Consider the following 22,353-nt stretch of genomic DNA (forward strand, 5'->3'; position numbering starts at 1 on the left):
AATGCCCTGTTAAGGCAAACCATATTCCCCACTTCTTCCCAAGAGATAGGAGCCTCAGCACTGTCCACCAGCCAGTGCGGCATTGACCTTCCAACCTATTTCACCACAACCTCCTCTAGGTGTAAATTAGGGCCACATGCAGCTATTAAAGTATTTTGAAAACTTTTGGCTTTATCCTTTATTCCTGGAGCTGTCTGGGCCTGCACGGAACCCTCCGCTGCTATTTCTGCGAGCGAGTACGGCTCGGTATGAGCTCAGAGGCGATATATTCGCTCTTTAGCGATCATTGCTGTGTCCCTTGGCCAGAGAGCTGTGGGGACGATCCCATCCCGGACACCTCGAATCTGCCGGAGCAGCGCCCGAGCGGCCACAGCCGGAGCCTGCGCCTGCGCCCTGCGGCCGGGCCCGCCTGCGCTGGGGCCGGCCGGGGAGAGCGGCCCGGGGCCCGCGGGGCCGCGGCGGCTGCGGGAATCAGCGCCAACAGCGGGCACGGGCCGCCCCCGGAGCCCCGGGATGCGGCTTCGCTGCTGCGGCAGCCCCCCCGCCCGCGGGTTCGGCAGGGCCGGGGCAGCGGCGGCCTGAGGCCGCGGATGGGCGGAGCGGGAGGAGCCGGAGCCGCCGCGATGGCTCAGGAGAAGATGGAGCTGGACCTGGAGCTGCCGCCGGGGAGCGCCGCGGCCCCGGGCGACGGCGGCGGCCTGAGGCGGTCGAACAGCGCCCCGCTCATCCACGGGCTCAGGTGAGGGGCCCGGGGGGCTCCCGGCCCGGGCCGGCCGTGCGGGGGCTCCGGGGATGCTCCGCCGCGCCACGGGAAAAAGTGGGTTCCTGAGCGCTGTCCCAGGCTGGGAGGGGTTTAGGGAACATATCAACGTGTGGAGGGGTGCGAGGAAGCTCGGGAAGAAGGGCTTTGGTTTTACTGAAGCGCTTTGTTTTCACCAAGGTCTGCTGTGTGTTGCAGAGAAACACCGCTCGCAACGCCAGAGTTGTGGCTGTTCTGAGACATCGAATAACAATCGCGATGGTTTCTGTAATGCATCAAGTCTGAACAAAATAAATCACTGCTTTGTGTATGATTACAACAGTAAATGCTTTCCGAACAATCTGGCAAATTTGGTCGGGAAGGTCATTTCACGGGACCTTGACATAAGTTTTACATTTAGTGTAAATCAGTGTGTCAGGTGGCCAGGAATTTTCCTGGGTCATACTAATTTCTGTAGTATGCATTACTGGGAGTAATACAATGTGTTGTGGTGGCAGTTGTGCTTGGATGTTGCCACAAGCCTGTGGCAGGTCTGTTTGCAGGAGAGTTGGGTGTTTGCCAGTCTGGCTCTCTTCAGCTGACAGGACAGAAAGTGGCAGTAGCATGCAAGGGGCAGGTGAAAGCTTTCAGACAGGTAGAGTTTCTTGTACAGTTTTGTTTTGGGTATGTTTATAACCCAAAGGGCTGCTTCTTGTCTCCTCTGGGCTGCTGGGAAGTTAGGAGATGCCCCATCTGCTACATGGTGTGGTTTCCATCCAGCTGTAAGGTGGTCCATGTGCTGCTGTTAGTGGTGTGTCTGCATTTTGGGAGAGCATATTGACAGTAAGTTTCATCAGCTGTAGTATATGACATGATAAGTACTTCCTGGTGGATTGATTTTTTCCTCTTTCTATTTCTAAGGAACTGGATATCAAATGATGAACAAATCTCATATACCTCTTTTACCAAAATGGTTAACAGTGTCTGACAGTTCAGATGAAATACTACTTCTTGCCTATTCCATCGTGATTTAATGTTAAGTGAATGTAATTGTAATTCTTTTACATAATCATAATGAAACAACTCTCATTTTACATGTTGATGCAGTATGGAAGGGTTGTATATAGCAGCTACCTCCTGGGAGGTTTCTGAGCAGGTAAACTAATTGTGTAACTGAGACAAGATTTTTTTATAATCTCAGCCTTTTGTAAACTGGAAACTGTAAGACCTTGACTCTCGAAAAAAAATCCAACCAAATTATTTAGTTCAGGGTTTGGGCAGATAGAAGGGTAAGCCGAGCTATTGCCTTGACACTGTGCATACACTGTGGGTTAGGTGTTCATACAAATAAAACTGAAATGCCATTGAACTAATCTGAGTTGGTTGCAGTGCTTTGCCTGTTAGTTTGGAATTTTCCACCAGAATACTGTTTTTGCAAGATTGCAGCTCTTGGCAAGAAACTTCAGTTTTTCCCAGAATGGCTTTGTTGGGTAAACTGAAACAAAAGCTCTTGCTCTTACACAGCTTGCTTTTTTGCCTCTGCCTCCTGTTTTGACTTCTTCATTTTTCAGTAAGGAACTTGGAAAATGAGTTGCTGTAGATCCAGAGAACAGTGGAATATTTTAAGTGGAATATTTTAGATCACAAAAGTTACCTTTCGCAGAACTTCTAACTCTTGTTTTTGTGCCAAATAAAATTGATTTTAATGGGAACTAGTTTTCTGTGAAAAGTAAATCTGAGATCTGATCAGTTCTGGTGCTTTTGCAAGGGAGATTAAAGATAGGATTATTTATAGGTCTTTTTTTTTCTCTCTCTCTGCTAGTTATCACTGAGTGTTGGACTCAGGCTATGGTAATGTGAGACAGGATTGTTCCAACCTGTTTTCTTGACTCAGACCACGGATTTCAGGATGTGCTGTTTGTCTTGTGTTTGCATGCCAACCAGTACACTTACACTGAAAAGAACTGTGGCTGTTGGCCTCAACCAAAACTCATCTCTAAACATCATGTCATGCATCTCTTCAATTTCTCCTCTTCCACCTCTGTCACATGGCAGCTGTTTGATCTCTAGTGGGTGTGAGCTGAGTGAAACTTCTTGGAAAATTGTAAATAATGTCTGGTCTTATGTACTTGACATTTCGGAGAAGGAGAATCTATGCATTTTTCTTGGCATAAAGTACAGTGCTTATGCCAATTGCTGTTGGCTTTTATTTCACAGTATAAACTTTATTTGTTTTTTATTTACAGCCATATAAAAGCTGTCTAAAACTTAGGTGTCTAACTGGTGTGTTTTTAAACTAGAGGATTCTGACAATGGTGTGTCATGAAAGTGCAAAATTATCAATCCTTACAGCAAAGTAGTGCTGCTGGTCATGTTAGTTTTAAAGAAATTGTATTTGTGAGGGGCTTTTGTTCATCCCAAATTGGCGGCTGAAACAAAAAGATACAATGTGAATTCTTGTGATTTGAATCTAATTACAGTCTTACATTTGGATTTGTTCACCTGTGCAGTTCCTCACTGATTTTTGGGCATGGGAATTGTAGGATTGTGGCTCAGAAATTTTTTTTCTAGCTAAACTAAACAACTTCTAGTTTATTTTTGCAGTCACATTCATTAAGTTCTGATCATTGGCTGTTGAAACACTAGTGATGACATGACCAGTAAAACTTGCTTTAGGAATCAATAGAACTAAAATTGCCTTGAGAAAGAAGTTCATTTTATGTCAAATAAATAATCCTATACCATTTCAATGGATACACTGCTGTGGGGCCTTAAAAACTGGGTTTACTGTAAGTTTAATTTAACCTTTCCTGGAAAAATGTTCAGAAGATATTAAATGTTGGTAGTAATAAGATTTATCAAGATTCTGTATTTTTAAATTCTGTTTTATCTGTGGGATCAAAGCTGGTTTCAGTTATTGCTTACAAGCCATTTGTACATTTGTTCTGCTGAATGACATTTGAAGCAATACACAAGCAGCAGCCATTCCAAACATAATAAATCCCCACAGTCTAAACAATTCTTCAATTATTCTGAAGACACAAAATGATTAATTGAAATCATTAATTGAAGTAGTTGGGAATTGGAGGATGAACGAGTTGATTTGCACTCTCTGCCAACACGCTAAAAGAGTTCTTACCTACCTGTCTCTGGAGTGCTTTGTCTCGACAGGAGAGCTGTCATAGCATTTGAAACTAAGCTGATATGAAGAGGTGCTTTTTGCTAGGAAGGAAATGGCTTTTGCATTTGACAAGTGTTTCTTTTCACAGCGATAACTCCCAGGTGTTCCAGGCCAGCGTCCTGCGCACCCGCAGGAACAGCACCACAGTCATGAATCGGCACAGCCTGGTAAGAAAACTCCTACACTAACCCAAACAGGTGTCAAGCAGAAGTGTGCAAACAGGAATAAACAAAATTAGATTGCAGTCTGTGAAACTAGTAGCACATTGCTTTCAGAAACAAGCCTCTAGACTGTGACATTAATATGCTGTAGCTATAATGAAATGTTACTTATAGATCATTTGGCTTGGAGAATGCTTGTATTTCATTGTGATCATACTTTTACTTGTGAAATAGATGTTCCAAGGTAGAGTAAGAAAGATAGCTTGCTAAGAAAACTAATTATATAACTACTGTTAACAGTAATCAATGTCTTAAATGATTTCTGATCCTTAAGAAAAAAAGCTCAGACAAATACTCCAGCAAAGGTTGCATCTCTAACAGAACCGGAATAATTATATATAAGAAAGATTGCTAGAAAATCCTTTCTCCTGCAGGGGTGGGAAAAATGAAAGAAAGTATTATAGTCAAGATTTCTTAATCAAGTCTCTTTCTTCGTATTTGTAGGGTGACAACTTAGTGTAAATCTGTTTATGCTTGTGGTTAGGAAAGAAGAAAAAAAAAACAGAGGCAAAAGCTCCATTTATTGTGTTTACTCCTGAAGATCCTCAATTGTTGGGCTAAGAAGATGCTAATTCAGGCTGCCTTGTCCAGAACTTGCTGAGAAGCAGGAGCTAATTCACTGATGGGCTGCTTTTCTGTCTGCCCCTTATAAATGTCACAGTCTCCTGGACTTAACCAGTGTTTCCATCTTCATGGGATGAAGTTCCTAACCCTTCCCCTCACACTAATGTTATTAAAAGAGTGTTGTTCTTCTTCACTCCCAGCTGACCAGGTGCTGACAAATTTAAGTAAAATGGAATTTTACTTACACTAAAAATCAAGTTCCCCACTGACTGCTAGATCAGTGCCTTGTCTGCTTTGAAATGCTCCTTTTCAGTTATGATCTGGGTTATGCTCTGTTGAATATGGCAGGGAGGATGGAATTGGAAAGGATCTTAGAGACTCTCGTCCTTCTGTGGTCTTAAACCAGGGTCATGCACAGATAAATGATTTCGTGATAGAATTAAACTCTCAGCATCAAGGAGCCTAAGCAACCTTCCCTGGTATTCTTCCTATAGCAAAGAAATATATTTAGCTTTATGATATTAGAGATATTCTAAGGATCTAGATCACATCTATTTTTGTAAATTAAATTTCATGTAAGAAGGTGATAAAATATATTTCAAAATTCATTTCTTTGTATTTAAGAAAACTAATCCAAGTTTTACTGCAGTGTAAACTGTAAGAGGGTTAAAAGATCCAGTAAGCAACTAAAACTTCTTTATTACAAGTACAGCTAAAATTTTATGTTTTGTTAAACTTTGTGGACAAAAAGTTGATTCATGTTTGTCTAATCTGTGTGGTATTCCCTGTCAGGGGAACAACGGGAGTTTCTAAAATCTCTGGTTACTGGAGGTCATACACCATCAACTCCATCTTCAGTGCTGTCCCAGTTGCTCAGCTGAATTCCACAATCTGTTTTTGGAGTAGCTTCTCCAAGTCTCAGACTTCAGCTGGTTTATAATGATGACTGCAAGGGCAGTGGTCAGTTTGAGCTGAGGCTTGATCTGCAGTTTTCTGACACTACATGTAATTGCCAAGGAAGGGTTAACCAGGCACAGTACACAGTATCTGCAGTTTATTTTCTTCCAGAAGATAGCAGTGAGTAAATGTTTTGGTGTTTTTTTGCTTTGTTTTGCATGGCTGGGGTTTTTGTTTTGTTGCTTAAGCAGAGCAGTTGAGTCTGTGGTTAGATGTTTAGGTGCTATTTCAGCAGAAGTTGACATTAAATTTTCTCTAAATTTTTTTTTTTAGGCCAGGTAGTTTCCCTGCTGGGTTCAGTGTGGTCCCACAAGTGGCTGTGCTGGTAGGAGAGGCAGAGGGCACTGCAGGGCAGGGCAGAGGCTCTGGGGCAGTCCCTGCTCACCTGGGCAGCCAGGCACTGCTGAAACTTTACCTGCACTGGAACACAGTATCTGACACACTGGAGTGGGGAGGAAGGTGTTCCTCTTCCCTGTCATGGTCTAATAGTTTGTAAAGGTTTTATTAGGCTTTTTGTTCTCTTAAAACATTGAGGATTTGAGTAGCATGATTTTAATAAATGGGTTCAGTTTAGCAAGTATCATTTGAAAGTGACAGAGGTTTCTTTTCACAAGAATTAAATCAAAGGATGCAAACAGCACAAGTGAGTTTTACACACTGAAAAAGCAAGGATGATGACTTGTTGGAAACAAGATGTAGGATCCTCAGAGCTGTGTTCATGCATCAGACCCTGCAGAGGAACACTTAATTGTCTTTTATATTTGTATTTTTTTTTCTTTTTACATTTGTATTTTATATATGTGTTTGTACATATTCTATCAATGTTAAACCTTAAAGTATGTGGATCACAGTCATAAAATTAGAATATAATGAGTGGAACAAATGCATTTTTACTGTGGAATGACAGAGTGAATAGGCAGGAATGCACTATTGTCCAAATCCTTTTCTCTGTGTGAGAATCAAGGTCAACTCAAGGTCTGCATTGGCTGGTGCAGCTTGGAAGAATTTTTATTAGGTGCCCAAGATTTTTGGGAACCCAGTATAATAGTATAGCTGATCTAAACTGGACTTTAAAAGTAACAAATCAAGATATTATGGCTGTTAGACTTTAATATTACATATTATGATGACTAAATTCTGGCACAAACGTTAGTCATCCTCTGTGTGAGCCTGATAGGCTGAATTCTTTTGTGAGAAGCAGGGTGTGATGTCTTCATGTTTGTTTTTTTAGAAGGAGGGTTCTGGATGTATGAAGCATTAATAGTCTGTGTTAACTAACCCTGTCAGGCAGCAAAATCCTTGTATTTTCTGTGGCACTGATTAGAAGATGGTGCAGTAACAGTTAACTGAATGTTTGTTACTTCTCCAGCTTCAGCATGATGAAGAGCTCTAGTAATGTTTTGTGAAGCAGATGAAACCTTATAATGAATGAAGTATAAAAACACCTATAATAATGCAAGCCTTACTTGCTAAACACATCCATTCTGAAAGGACACCTTATTTTTTGGAAGGATTGTCATCTTACAGAGAAGTTAAACCTCTATTCAAGGCTTTGGTTTAGAATTTTTGTTGCCTGAATGGCTGTGACATAAATCAACTGAGGGTTGACAATGTGAAGGATGGGAAATATATGAAGGAAAATTATATTTTGAGAAAATAATCACTTTCAATTACTCGGTTTTGGGTGTGTAGTTTTGGATCATAGCATTCCAGTGAGATCTTGATGCAAAACTGTCAACATTAACAGAAGACCATTTTTAGTCATGTCTTCTCTGATTTCACCCAAATTGGTGAAGCTCTTGAGAAACCATAAAGAAAGTGTTTAACTCTTTGTTAGCCTTCTAATAGCTGATTTTTTTCACCTGTCAAAGTACTCATTTATAGGCAGACAGCTATCCAGGAACCTTTTTGTACAATGCGTTGTTTTGGCTTTGTATTTTTAAAGGAACTATTGAGGAGCTTTCTGGATCACTTAAATGAAAATAAATATTCTGAATCACATAAAGGAAAATATTTATGCCAACATATATAGTAGAGGTGACAGTGTGCTAGTGAAAAGCAGCTCCATTCTGTGGGGAAAGCTGTCAGTTCTAGTTGCCTGGAAATGGAATGGAAGCCAGGCTGATACCAATTAGCATCAGAGCTTACAAAACAGTATAATGTGGAAATACATATTAACATATTCTTGCAGGTAAGTAATGTAGGTTATATAAACACTGAGAATGTAATAAATGATATAGGGTGTTTTTAAAATTGGGGGTTTTTTTCAGTTTGGGGCAACACTACTTTACTTATATTTCTGTGGCATCTTTCCCTCCCTTCTGCTGTACTTTCAATTGTATGTGACTTTGTTTTGCAGTTTGTGCCATCATCTCCTATCCGTATTCCTAGCAGCCGTCTTCATCAAATCAAACAAGTAAGCACAGATTCTTCTAAATGAGTTTTTATAGGTGGCTGGGTTTTTTTGCAGTTGGTGTTTAATGTCCTTCAACTGGCTGTAGATTTCATTTTCAAACTGCCTGCCCAGTTCCATGTTTCATGAAGCAAAATGCATCTTAAAGCAAGGAGAAGATTTGAGCAGAGAGAGGATTCTTAAAATGGACATTTTAGAAAGGAAACCTTTAATGTAAACCCTTAGGGTAAAGTTTCACCAAGTTTTTGGCAGCAGTGCCAGCATAAATATTCAGGGCCAATAACAAAGTGTTCCTTAACTTGTGTTGGCACAGGACTTTTGTGCAGCCAGAAAACGAGCAGGATAAGGAAGCACTCTGGCTGAAAAATAGTCTGTACTCTTCTGGCTGGGCTATTTTTCATCTGTATAATTTTCTTATCCAGATCCCTGTACTTGTGCTGTCACAGCACGAACAGAGGGGGAAGGGCAGCAGAGCAAACACTTGGGAAGGGGGGTGGTGTGGGGAATATCTGAGCAGGCTCAAATAGCTCTGCTCCCAGCCAGCACACTGCAGACTGAAGACTCCAGCTTTAAAATCAACAAGCTCAAATTCTTGTGTCTCCTTTATTTTATATCTCCACTTTTTGACAGTAGAATGGTTATAAAATTGGCTTGAAGATGCTTTTTTTTTTAATTTTCTTTTTTTAAGCTGGCTAGTTTTCAATGGATAGGCTTGATTTTTACAGGGTCAAAAGTTAAGAAAACAATTTAATGCTTCAGATAGCATTTTTAGGTTATGGTGCCTGAATGGTGGAAGGCACTTCTGCTTCCTACCTTGGCTATTTAAGGTAGTTGCAGAGTAATCCTGAAGAAAATAACTGCTTGCTTTCATTATGTAAATAATCTACTGGCTTAAATAGACTCTGAAGCACTCAGATCAGTTGTACAGCCCTTTTTATCAATCTAAAAAAGCTTAGGATTAATATGCAAATATCATAGAATCATAAATTCGTTTGTGTTGAAAGGCACCTTTTAAAGGTCATCTGGTCCAACCCCCCTGCAGTGAGCAGGGAGATATAATGGGAAATATGCTGAGAGCAAAGGAATCTCTATGAATGTTGTGGCTCTGTTCTATTACCTGAAGTAAAATTTGATAATTCAATTTCCTGGAAAATGCTTCTGCATTCTTGTTTGTGTCATCCATTTATTAAAGCAAACAGTGTAATTTCCTAATTTGTGTTTGTGCATTAGATTCACTAGTTGGAATTAATTCCGTGTCCTATATACTCACTGAGAACCTGTGTGATTCACTTCTGATCTCTTTCAAATCTGAACAATTTATCACACAGGTGAAGGACTCTTAGGAAGGTTAGACTCTTCCTTCTTATGATGAGGATTGTGAAGATGTTTAGTTGAACTTTTGCTCTTGAATTAGGGAACCTATTCATTCACTGTACAAACTGGGTAGTATTCAGTTAATTTTAAAGAATGGTGTCTGCCTAAGAGGAGATTGAGTCATATTTGTACTTGGTGTTAATGTTTAGTCTAACTTTATATATTTGATCCATCTTAATATTATTTTATGGAGTTTTTTTTTTTTAAAAAAAAAACTCACTGACTCCTAAATTCATTGTGTGCAATGCAGTGTATTGCAAATGAGATGCTGACAAGTGTTTAGTTAGTCACTAATCCATAGAGTAAGGTAAGAATCCAGCCATGTTTTTGAGCTGTACTAGTGTCCCCTATGTAAAATGGTATTACTCAAGACTGGATAAAGTCTCTGGCATATGCAAAATTTCTGGTTCATACTATCATTATTCAGTTTTGTAGCTATCTCTTGGTTTGTAGTGAAAATAAAGCTGCTTGGGAAACGACCAGCTCACATAAACACTTCTTACATGATGGTCTCTCCTGCTACATCTTTCTCATCCTCTCCTCCTCACTCCTTTCCATGGATAAGAACTTGAGTTTATTTGTTGCTTAACTGAGTTGAATTAAATTTTCCACATGCCAAAGTGAAGGGAAAACACAGCTTTTCTGATTTGCTGAGCAAAGTGGGGTTTTTTTGACCTTACTTCTTCATGTGCTAATCTTTTAGGAAGAAGGAATGAATTTGCTGAACAGGGAAACCGTTCGTGAAAGGTGAGCACTAAGGCAAAGCAGAACAGTCAGTGTAGCTGTCTGTGGGCCCAGGACAACACATTTCTTTTCTTCTTTATAGAGAAGTGCAAGTAGCAATGCAGATGAGCCACTCATGGGAGGAGAGCTTGAGCCTGGTAATGCATTCATGCTTTAATTTTTGTTTCTATCATCAGTATCAGAACACTAGAGACTCTCTCATGTCAACATTTCCTTTGATACTTTGACCTACAGTTAAGTTGTTAGTATAGCACTGCTTTTGATTAGCAATTTTTCACACTAACAAGGCATAGAATTATCAATTGTTCAAAGTACATGTGGGTTCCTTGGGCTACTGTGTCAAAAGGAAATTGTATGGATGTCTGCTTATTCAAATTTTCTTCCATGTTCTGATACTCTCCATGTAATGTTTAAGGCCTTTTTTTTTTTTTTTTTTTTTAAGCATAAGCTTATAAATGGCTGCCTAAAAATTGTTGATATGATGGAGGATAACTTTGGGGTTTCACACCAATCAATCCTTTTCTTGTTAAGGTACCTGCCTGTAAGATTAATTCTGTGTACTGTTTACAGAGTGACAATGATTTTGAAAAATCACTATCACCAAAGCAAGTAGACTTTGTTCCAGTTTCTCCAGCTCCTTCACCTACACGAGGAATAGGGAAGGTGAGAAAAATTTGATAATAACGGTTTTATCTTAAGTAGAGCTAAATAAATTCAACCAAATTAGTAGCAAAAGATTAGGCCACCTGCTCCTTTCTACCTTAGCTGCAAACAAGAAACTAGAGAGTAAATAAAACCCCCTAAAACCCCAAAGCAGAAAATACCAGCTGCTCATCTTGTGGGTGTGAATTTCTGTGGAGTGTTCAGCTGTTATGCTGTGGTCATTAAAAAACAAATAAGTCTGTTTAACCAGAGTACAGTGAAATAAATCTGCACAAAAATGGAATCTGTCCAATTTTAAATTATTTTTTCTTAGTAGCAAAAAGTGATGTCTCAGTATACCCAGTTACTCTTTGCTGAATTTGATACTGAATTTGTTTTCTCTGCAGTTGAGCATCAATTGTTACCACATGGGAGTGATACAGTATTTATAATAACACAAACTCTTTTCCTCTCAGCAATGTTTCTCACCATCTTTGCAAAGTCTGGTGAGCAGCAGTGGGTTGCCTCCAAGTCCCAGCCCAAGTCCAACAAGGAGATTTTCAAGGCAAGTCAGCAGATTACATCAATGATAGAAAATTGTCATAGCTTTTTCATAGTAGGCATTTGAAATACCAGAATTTGTTGTATCCATAATTGATTTCTGAGTACAAACACAACTTCATATATTCATGTAGACTTTAGATTTTACAGTGTTGTAAAACATTTGTCAAAATTCTCATGTCACAATGTTGGGAAATGGGCTGCATTGTGGCATCTGTCTTCCCAGTGTAGTCTCTCTATTGCTCTCATTCACATCTTTATTTCGGAGGGAAAGAAAGCACAAACAGATTTAGGGTTTGTTACTCCTTTGAGTGATGTGGGCATACAATTAAATTTTACTAGGCCCTCACAGTTCAGCCTGTCAACTGAGATGTAGTCAGTGCCTGGATGAGAGCTTTTAGACTGCCCCAGTTGTGAAATAATGTAATTAAACATTTCCTGCTCAGTTCTGTGCTTCCTGGCCTATCTTCAGAGGGAAAAAAAAAAGGGACTTGTTTTGGATAAGCTGTTTTAATGATTATTTTCTTAGTGGTGTCTGTACAGTAGTTTGTTTTCTGAATATCTTTTGATTCTTTTTTCAACCTTTCTCTTTTAATGGTAATCTCAGTACAGCATTTGTCTTCTTTTAGCAGGAGAAGCCAGAGCCCAATTAACTGCATACGACCAAGTGTTCTTGGATCAATCAAAAGAAAAGGTACAGTATTTAGGTTTGGTAAATACAATAGGCCAACTTGTTAGTTATATAACAATTCATATAGCTTTCTTCATAATTCTGTCCAGTTAGCTGATACTTCAGAAAAGTAACTAGAAATAGAACATATTACTTGTAATGAAACAGACAAATCATTATGTTAGATTTTACTATTCCATAAAGCTTTTAATTCCATAAAGCTAATAATCGTTTTGTTCTAATTCTTCCCCATTGCTGTCACCATATAGATGTGATAAAAAATCTGATATAACTTGTTTAACAAAACAATAAATACAACTATTGGTATATTTAACTCAAACAGAAAACTTTGAAAGCCCTGGTTAACTGAAGCACACAGGTACTGTACATTTAAAATAACTCTTCAAAACCCAAAGCTGATGCAGAGGCCTGGTAGGCACCTCACAGCTTTATTAGGAAATGTTTCTCTGTCTTCCTGCATTTTTCTTCCAGTTTAACTTCTGGAAATTGTATTGCACCTATTTTTATATCTTCAAGCTTCACCTTTGTTACAGAACACCTCTGGCTCTGAGAATGTTTTAGAACATTTTCATCTGAGTTCTGTCATAGCCTATTTAAGCATGTACCTGTCCTCTCCTCTTCTAGAGTGTTTGGAAATCAAAGTCAATAGAAAAGTTTTGTGATAATCCTGGAGCTTGTTCCTTTTTCTTATTTTCAGCTTCTTTGCTCTGGTGGAGCTGGTCAGTGAACTGATAGCTGGGTAAACTGAAACAAAAGGATTATTCTTCACTACTGAAGAATAAATATCTTGTATCTAAGCCTTAGTTAATTATTCACTAAACTGTTCTGAAGCTTGGACAAAATGTTTCTAGGAAATAGACAGTCTTTAAAATTTCAGCATCTAAATTCTCTATGTATGAAATACTGTGTGAACCTCCATTCTGTTTGCTGCAGAAGTACGTTGAAAGTAGATTTTAGTTTAAATGAGTCTTAATTTTTATCACTTGGTATCTCTTCCCAAAGGTGTGACAGAGATGGAAGATCACCCAAAAAGATTATTCCAAGGATCCACCAACATGCTAACCCCCGAGGCTGCACATCAGGCGGACCTTGGGGCATGGTAAATGTTGTGCTGTTTGTTGTCCCTTTCAGCAGAAGCATTACAAATAGGTTTTTTTTCTAGCAGTGATAGTGCTTGAAGCTTTTTGTGCTTGTTTTTGTCTTTTTTAATAGACATATCTCATAATGTAACAGCTGCATAACAGCACTGAAATTTTTGCAGTAAACAGGCAGCAATGTTCCCTACAATTCTGCAGTTTCTAGGCCTGACTGATAACATGAGGTGTTGAGCATGTTTAGGAAAAGACACCTCATGGATGATAGCTTTTAGAGTCTGATTCAAATTGCAATCAAATGTGAATGCTGACGCCTTTTGGGTGAATTGGGGTTTTCTTCTTTTCCTTTGTTCTTAGTCACAGAGGAACATGAGATCCCTGGAGGGTCAGAGGAGCTGGGAGGAGATAAAAAGTACTTTGTTAAAAATGGTAGTGATTTGTAATAGCAAGGGATTTTGATCTAGTGTTTTAGTCAAAAGGTTCATCATACATAGGGTGTGCCCACACAACTGTCAGCAGGTATCAAGGGTTGTTCACATATTCCTGTCTTTTTGCCTCTCAGCTGATGTACAAGTCATGCAGAAGCTTTGATTAGCAATAGCAAAATAGATGTTTGAAAGGTACTTTAAAAATGTATGTTTTTTGCACATCCTGTTTACAATGCAGATAGCAGTGTGGGTCCAGTTGCTGCCTCTTGGTATAGGAGATGGTAATTTTAAAAAAATCACTTTGCTGCTATCACTGATGATAGATCAGCTATAGTTATGAATTTGTGTCCTGTGAAATACACAGTACAATGCAGAATGGACAATACATCATTGGCTCTCATGGCAAAAATGCTTCTGGCTGTTGTGTTGGCCCAGGGCTTTGAGGATGGAGTAAAGCTGGCAGTGGATTATTTGTTCTGGAACTTCTGATCTGTGCCCCGTTTTTGGGTGAGCAAAGGAGGAAATGGGCAGTGTCCTGTATGAGCCTGGAAATGACTGCACATGTAACTGCAGGTGTATTTCAGATCACTCTGCTCCTGCAGAGATGCACATGTGTGTTTAGAATGGCTTTGTGATGATTTGGGCTGGTTTTGGGCACTTTCCAGAGCCAGTGTCTCGTTTCTCATGCCCTGGTGTCTCTCTGTTTTCAGTCTGTCCTCACACGCCCTGGATGACAACAGGAGCAGTGCAGGCTCCTCCTGTGACTCCCCAGCTGAAGTTGGCACCAGCACAGACTCTCCAGTGTCACTCTCCGACTCCAGATCCCCGTTTTTGCCAGTTGATCTCATGGCCAAGTTACCGATGAACTGAGAAGCAGGAATCTGCTGCTGGACACCGGGAAACAGGCGGGATATCGCCCGGACTTTCTGTTGTGTGTAACCCATTCTGTTCCTCATAGGAACTTCCAGCAATGTCATTACTTCTAGAAAACTTCCAGAACAGTTTCTTGAGGAGGAATTCACCTTTCTAGTGATTTGTATGACATTTACTACAATACAGAAGCATTTGGGCTGCAGACACGTTGGGTGCTCACGTCAATCAGCAGGCTGCTGGTTTGCAGTGGGTGTGATCTCCTTGGCATAAATTACAAACACTCTACCTGTGTCCTGCTTGTGGAAGACTTGCCTTGCCAGCAGTCTGTATCCTCCCTGCCTGTGGAGGAGCAGATAACTCACATTTGTCCTTAGCCTAAAACCAATGAAGCAGCTTACTAATTGTTTCTATTCCCAAAGTGTTAGATATTTATATTTTTTTTCTTCTTCATATGAAAGGGAGAATATTGCAGGGGGGAAATTGATTATTATTAATCTTATTGTGTTCTATTATGACTGGCTCTTAATCAATTCTGTATTCCAGTGGATGTCAGAAAAGAACAAATTGGTGAATTGTCAAATTTATATGTTGCATTTTATTCATGATCATGACTGCTGTTGTGACTAAATCTAAATTAGGTGTGGAACATTCTTCTGGGGTTTTGTATCTGGCATTTGTTTCTTTTTCTCCCCATTTAGATGATGTATAGGAGTGGTAGATGTTCTGTTAAAGGTCCTTTAATAAGGAAAAATAGTGACAGTATTTGGAACAATACATTAAATCCTGAGATTTTAGTATTTAGTACTTAAAAAATGCATTATTTTAAGTCAGTATTTGTCCTCATATATGACAGATACAGTGAGGAATCTTGAATGCCTTTTTACAGCCTGAGGCCGTCAAACATATTTAATCTGTGTTTCATTTCCTGATATTGCTTCCTCAAACAATGACATCAAGTCATTTCTGCTGTTGAAAACTTTGGATGCTGATTGGAAGCCTGGAATCTGGTAATCTGAGATGCTTGAAAAGTCAATGTATTGAGGCATCCTGATCTCAGTTCTGAAATTCCCCAACAAGGAGGAAGAATTTGCAGACCCCCCTATGGACAGCTGTCTGGGATTTTGCACTGACACCCGCATTGGGGTTGTGCAGCTGAAGTCCCCCAGCTGAGTCCACTCTATACATGTCTGTGCCTCTGTGCTATGTGGTTTCAAACCTTCTCTCCAGAGAGGTTAAGAATGAAGCAAAATGTTTTATTTTTAAACTCTAAATCTTTGTAGTGTGTCATAAAGTGAGAAAAGTATGGAAACTTCCTCAAGCAGGAGAAGAACCTGCCCTGAACTCTGTTGTGAAAGATTCACATGGATGAAGCTTTGACTGACAGCAGCCATCAAAATGAGAAAGGGATGACTTGAAGTGCAAAGACCTGGCAACCTGAGGGCCAGTGACCCATTTCTGTGTGTCCTTATTGTAGAGAGAAAATAGAATGTATTTAATAGTCTGACTCTGTTCTAGTTAAGATACGACATGGTTTACTTCTGGTATCATTCCTCTTAAATTATTGTAATAATCACCCTGCTGGTTGCAGTCCCTCCCTGAGTCCAGCTGCCCTTTGTCCCCGAGCAGACGCTCACGGGAGTGCTGGGCTCTGTTTGCTCTCTCTGCTGAGGCAAAGTTTGGCTTTGCAGTTTCAGGTTTGTGCCAAAGAGTTGCTGTGCATTCACTCTTCTGTGGTGAGAGCAAGACTCTTTTTTTTTTTAAATCTTGCTTATTTCTTGAGAATGAACCTCCTGGTGTCTCTTCCAGTCTTTGTTAGAAGACACATCAGTATAGGGGGGTTTAATAGCTGAGTGTGGGTCAACTTGTCTCTTTTCTGTTGAATATTTATGCTATTTTTCAAATAAGTGCCAATAAATGGAAAAATAAATGTGTTTTGCTGTTTCTGCACTTTTTTAGATAACCATATTCTTGTTTCCTTCTGGGATTAAATACTTTCTTTTAAAATCAGAATATCTATTGTAATTTATTTCCACCCATTCTAATTAACTGGCATGTAGGTATTAAAATCTACAGCAGACTTACCTTGTTTTCTTCATGCAATGCTGTCTTGCAGGTCTGTGACAAATCTAGGAATAAACCCAAACATTTTTGAATGCAAGTTACAGGTGTCCCTAGTTTATACCTAGGGGAAGTTGTAGTGAAATAGTTCAGAAGACAGAAGCTCCTGCTGGCTGGTGGGAAGCACTGAGGGTCTTAGCTCTAGGGAAGAAGTGGGGAATTACAGAATGGATTGGGTTGGAAGGGACCTTAAAAATCATCTCGTTCCACCTCCTGCCATGGGCAAGGACACCTTCCACCAGAACAAGTTGCTCCAAGCTATGTCCAACCCAGCCTTGAACACTTCCAGCATTGAGGAGTCCACAACCTCTCTGGGTCAATTAATGCTGTTGGAGGAGAGTGAAATAGTTATTTATCTGTATCAGTTCCTTTCCCTGCTTTTGCAAAACAGAAATTACAAAATGTTTACATTTTACAAAACAGAAATTGAAATTCTGGGAAGGCATCTCAGTGTTTTATCTCCACATCACCAAGAAGCTGCACTGGAGTCCAGTGACATATATAGGGTTTTTTTCCCACTGAAACAAAAAATTTTGGAGCCAATTATACTCCAGAGTATGAATCTGGATGTAGGGAATCAGGATGTTATACAATGTATATAATCAACTCTCTGTACTTGTCTAGGAACTCATGCTTTTAATATTGCCTCTGCTTCTCTCTGGGATTCTGCCATGAATGGCACCTTCCAAAAAATCACACTTGGGTTTGGCACTTCCTTGGTCTAGTTGAAAATTATCCTGCAGGATTTATTGGCAGTTAAATCAGATCTTGGGCCACTGTGCCTTCTTTGACAAGTGATGGGTGTTCTTCTTCCTTCCACCTTCTCCAGAGTGACACAGTTGCTGAGGGAACGTCGGTAACTGTGCCAGTGCTCAGGGGGCTGTATTTTTGGAATGAACCCTTCAGTGGTTGCTGCATTTAGCAGAAGGATGGATACTTCCCTCTGGAAGAGAGGTACAAATGCCAGGAAAAATGAGCCGCTGCCTCAGCTAGATTGACTTGCAGGATGTTCTGTGTGTTGCCAGTGAGGCAGGTGACCTGGATGCTGAGCAACTGTCCAAGGTTCTCCTGAGATCAGTGCAAGAAATTAATCCTAAATTCTTCTCTCCTTTTTTCAGAAATCTTGAATGTTAATGATCACCAATCCACAGAAACAAAACAAGTCTCCAAAGACTGGTGAGACTGAAATATTTCCATTTATAGATGTGCCGTGGTTCCAGTATCAGTGCTGTCTGTGAGTCCAGCCCTGCTATTGTGAAATGCTTTGCTGGTGAAGTGACTGGAGGGACCTCTGGCACTCCATGAGCTTGAGAACAGCTTGTGCCTCCCTTAGCAGTCATCATTTCAGAAATGTTCACTTTATGCTGTTGTATTCTTGCATATGCTGGAGTCATAACTCATTTACTTAAAATAGAGAGCTTCAGGAGTCATAATTAAACTGTGTGAGCTCTTCCTATCCTGTTTTAATCAACCTTTCTCATCATCAACAGGCAGATGGAGTTTAAGTTGATCCCTCTTCTCCTAGAAGCAACAAGTTAAAATATTTGTAAATGCAACCAAATGTTTACAGCTACAGTACAGTAATTAAAACCTCACTGACACAGAGCAAGAATCCTTTTCAATAACTGAGTGTAAAAATTGTCACCTCAGGTTCATTTTCTAGAGGTGATAATTTTACCTGAACCAGTGGAGCCTTCCCGTTTCTGCGTATCTGGTGGGAGCATCCTTGTTTGATAAACCTGAGAGCAGTTGCCAGTCAGCTCAGGCCTTGCTCAGGAGATTCTTTTCCTCTGGCATGGAGCACTCAAGGCAGACACCCTGCTTCCCAAAAACCCAGACCCCACACACACACTGAGACTGCTTCCACCACTGGGGCTTTGTGGTAGAAGCATGAGAGAGAAGGAGAAAAAAATAAGCCACTGAAGGAGAATAACCTTTGTTTGACTTTCAGTAGTTGGCTTGGGAGCAGAAATTTCAGAAGCGGGGAGGAGTTGGGTACATTCAAACCAAAACCAAACAGCCTCCACACACTTTTGTGCTGGCTCCCCTGTGTCTCTCAAGGAACTGGTGAGACATCCCCAGTGCCACAAAGATTCCTCAGACAAATCTGGCATTTATCAAATCTAAACTTCTTCTGTTAGTTTGGTTTCTTATTCTTTTATTTGCTTTGTAAGAGCCTTAGAAAATGCTTGCTATTTTAAGACTTCCTTCCATGGCAAATAATTGTATGTAAATGTTTAGAATTTTGCTGGATGTTGACCCAGGTAGGAAGAGCTGCTCAAGAGGATGCCAGTTTTGCTGCAGGGACTAATCTTTAGAAATGTGTATTTTCTGGTTAATTTTTGTTCTTGTGTGGAGGGAAATCAAACCCATGATGTGCATAGCACACGTCAGGGTTTGTGGCACAGAAATCGGGTACTGTGTTGTCTTGTAAGCCAGTTTAAATACAGCTGGCCCTGAAGTCACTGCAAGAAGCTTCCTGCTAAAAATACATCAACATCCTTTCATTTTAAGTGCATTCACTTCAGCAGTCGGTTTGGATTGTGGAGATTCCTGGCAGATTCCTGAGGGAAAGGCGCTAATGGGTTTGGTGAGGTTGATGGAATGTGGGTTTCCAGAGCCCTACTGCAGTTTTGTCTCTTGATGGTGGCTTCTTGTTTGTCAAAGCAAATATTCATCTAATGCCTTCATGCTCATACCTCAAGTCACTGAGTGTGCAGTTCTCTAGAGAAGAACACTCTCATTTTGTTACTGTAAATCGTATTTACTACTGAAAATTTTATGGCTAATTTTTTCTTTTTTTTTTAAAACTGGAAACATGTATTTAAGTTCCATTACAGGGTGCCTGTTACTCAGGTAGATTTTCTTACAAGCCTTTTTCCTCTCAGTGGGGAGACACCCATAGCTGTAATCGTGGCTGTGCTCATGCTTAAATTACTTCTTCACAGTCTCTGCTGTTTTGAAGACCAGTGTGGTTGCTTTGCCTGTATGTAATTCCACATGATATTGTCAGCGAGGTCATACAGCTTTGCAGATTTCCTAGAGCTGATGTGCATTAGCTACAGCTCATTATCCAAAGTAAACAGCTCGTTAGCGTTCAGTGGAGAGCTTCTAAAGAAGACAAAAATACACCCAAAAGTGGCTGAGTGTATCCCCTTACTCGGCTTTAGCTGTGATGCTGCGAGTGTCGCCTGCCTGTTCATTCCTCCAGCTCTCCTTCTGGGAGGATGCACTTGCTCTCCAGACTCTCTTCACAGAGGTCATTACCTGTAAATGGCTCTTGCTGACTGCACGGCGATGGTTTCCCGATCCTCACCCGCTCCTGTGGGGCTGTAACAAGTGAGTGATGGGCTGCTGGCAGCAGTGAACTTCACTCTCCTTCAGCGGTTTCAGTCTTAATTTAATTTCCTCAGGCAGCACATTATGCCTGCAGCAAAGAGACTCTAGCACTATTAACTCTGGCTGTTTCTCCTCCAGCTCTAGTGAGAGATGCTGCCTTCCCTACACTGCAGCAAGCAGGTGAGTGCCTTGTTCCCCAGGAACACAGGAGGGAACCTGTTTTCCACGGCCACTCGGCCCCTCTATCTGCACACGGCTGGCAGGAGGGTCAATACCAGGATTGCTCAGCCCTGCATGCTTTGTAGGGCAGTGTGTTCCCTTCTTTTCTCTGCCCAGGGGGCTCGTGCAAGGTCAGAGGGCAAAACACCTGAGCTGCTCCAACCCAACAACTCAAGACCCACCTGGCAGAGAAGATGATTCAAGGTTTGGGGTTTTTTTGAGGCCTTTTGTACAAGAGGTTCTATAAGACCTGATCCTTAAATTTGATGTTGCCCTGAGCATAAATTTTGAGTGTGAGATTCATACTCCTGACAAAGGAAAGGGACAACGGAACTTGGCATTTATAAGGAAAGCTGTTATAAGCAAAGTGAGGTGGCTTAAATGTACATTGACAAATGAGGACTAAAATACAATGATTTATTGCCAAGCCTACTTGGCAGCCTCTTTCCAGTTTAGGCTTGTTGGTTATCAGATACTTGTACATATGAGCATAAGATGAAATAACATATGATTTGCTTTGACAGTTCTTAGCTGTTTGCAGGTTTTCTCTGTTTTTTTTGTTGAAGGGACAGTTCTGTGCACGGGCTCCTCTAGGAGCTGCTGCAAACATCCCTGTGGAGCGGTTTCAAGAAGAGCAGTGACTGTTCCCATGTCACAGCAACGCCCCATTGTCTTCCTGGGGCACATATTGAGACACGGCAGCAGCAGCAGCAGCTCAGTTTTTCCCTTCGCAGGGGATGATTTGTTTCCAGCTGGTGGCCCTGCTCCCTGGGGCTCCCTTATCAGCAATCTCTGCAATTAACTGGTTCCCTGGCAGCCCCTTCTGCCGCTGGAGTTCTGCAACAGTGCACTGGCTCTGCTGAAGTTCCGAGCACTCTGTGATTCACTCCTCTAGAGAAACACGATCACCTCAGGATTTTGTGATCCAGACAAGTGCAAACACCTCGAGAAGATCACGCACCAAGCGCTCGGGAGTGACGCTCCCCAAAGCCATCTCAGCAGCGTTCCTGCTGCCAGCACGGCTCGTCTGAGACATCGGTGCCATAGCGAGTGCTGGGTAAACACCAGGGTTGTTTCTGCTGGATGATCTCAAAGCCCTCCCAACTGTCTGCTGAAAATACTTGCCCATTGCAAGGAAATGACTGTTTGTTTGTGTTAGGAGTCAGGAATGGGAAATGACGTGAACACTTAACTGTTTTTCCTGGTGTTTCTAAGAGGTATATTCAGTATATTCATATTTCCAAAGGCAATCAGTGTTTTCTGAAATTCTAGTATGTAAGTACTGGAGGTATGTGCATGCACATAAATATACTTAAAATCAGGAAATGCCTTCCAAATCTTCTGTATCCACCTGGTCAAATTTTACTGGTGCCCTGCTATGACTATGCTGTAACATAATTTGGTATGTTCTTCCTCAGTGCTGAACTGAAAGAGTCCTCAGGTCTTTTTCCCAACTGGGATAAATCTGTGGTTCTGCAGCGTGCTGCAACCTCCCTGGTTTCCCCTGAAGGAGAAAGAAGTCAGAATTCACACTTGTCATCCTTATTTCACCCTAGCACCAGTTTTATCTGCATCTGCTGAGTTACTCTGTGCATTTAATCTTTTTTTTTTTTTCCTGTGTATTGCTCCTCTGTTGCCTTGACAAAGAAGTAGCCCAATATTTTCATTTTTTTTGGTTGATAACTTTTTGTTCCTGATTTCTTTGGTCAAGGTGTTTTTCTAAACCAATCATTTCTCTTCACATTCCTTGAAAATGACTGCTGGCATCTGTGTCCCATGATCTCCCTTCTCCATGCACGTGCTGTGCTGCAGGACTGAGGCAGCTGCAGGTGTCAGACCTGGTTACAGTCACTCAGTGACTCTTGAGTTCCTACAGGTGAGATTGGCACTTCTGCACTTCTGCAACTGCCTGGCAAAACATGATCCCAGTCCACGACCAGAACACCAGGATATAGGGGGAAAAAGGGTTGTGTTGGGCTTTTTTAATCAGCTTGGGTGCAACAAAATGTTTATCCTGGCTGTTGGAAGCTAAGATCAAGTACCACATGGCACTTTTATCTCCCCAACTTCTGCTCCATTCCCTCACCTTTCCCCAGGGAGCCGCAGGTTAAAGCACCTGGTGAAAATCCGCGTTCACAGTGTACTGAGAACAGTGAAGCTGCAAGAACAGAGCCCTGCATTGCAGGAAAACACTG

The 22,353-nt window shown here is 41.0% G+C and overlaps 1 protein-coding gene across 2 annotated transcripts; it reads left to right on the forward strand.

The window, feature by feature from the left end:
* The first annotated feature begins 406 nt into the window (after positions 1–406).
* Positions 407–16,413, forward strand: LOC111928631 (P2R1A-PPP2R2A-interacting phosphatase regulator 1). Of its 2 annotated transcripts, none has more exons than XM_023926017.2 (10): positions 407–739; positions 4,009–4,087; positions 8,022–8,078; positions 10,153–10,196; positions 10,276–10,330; positions 10,764–10,856; positions 11,312–11,400; positions 12,029–12,090; positions 13,090–13,186; positions 14,320–16,413. In XM_023926017.2, exons 1-10 carry the CDS (start codon positions 591–593, stop codon positions 14,477–14,479), a joined length of 885 nt encoding a protein of 294 aa, XP_023781785.2. In that variant the 5' UTR covers positions 407–590; the 3' UTR covers positions 14,480–16,413. The 2 variants fall into 2 exon arrangements, with proteins under 2 accessions (XP_023781785.2, XP_023781784.2); XM_023926016.2 differs by having other exon boundaries at positions 408–739; positions 12,026–12,090.
* The last annotated feature ends 5,940 nt before the right edge of the window (positions 16,414–22,353 follow it).

Source organism: Cyanistes caeruleus, chromosome 14, assembly GCF_971803275.1.
Source record: "Cyanistes caeruleus chromosome 14, bCyaCae1.hap1.1, whole genome shotgun sequence".
Classification (NCBI taxonomy): domain Eukaryota; kingdom Metazoa; phylum Chordata; class Aves; order Passeriformes; family Paridae; genus Cyanistes; species Cyanistes caeruleus.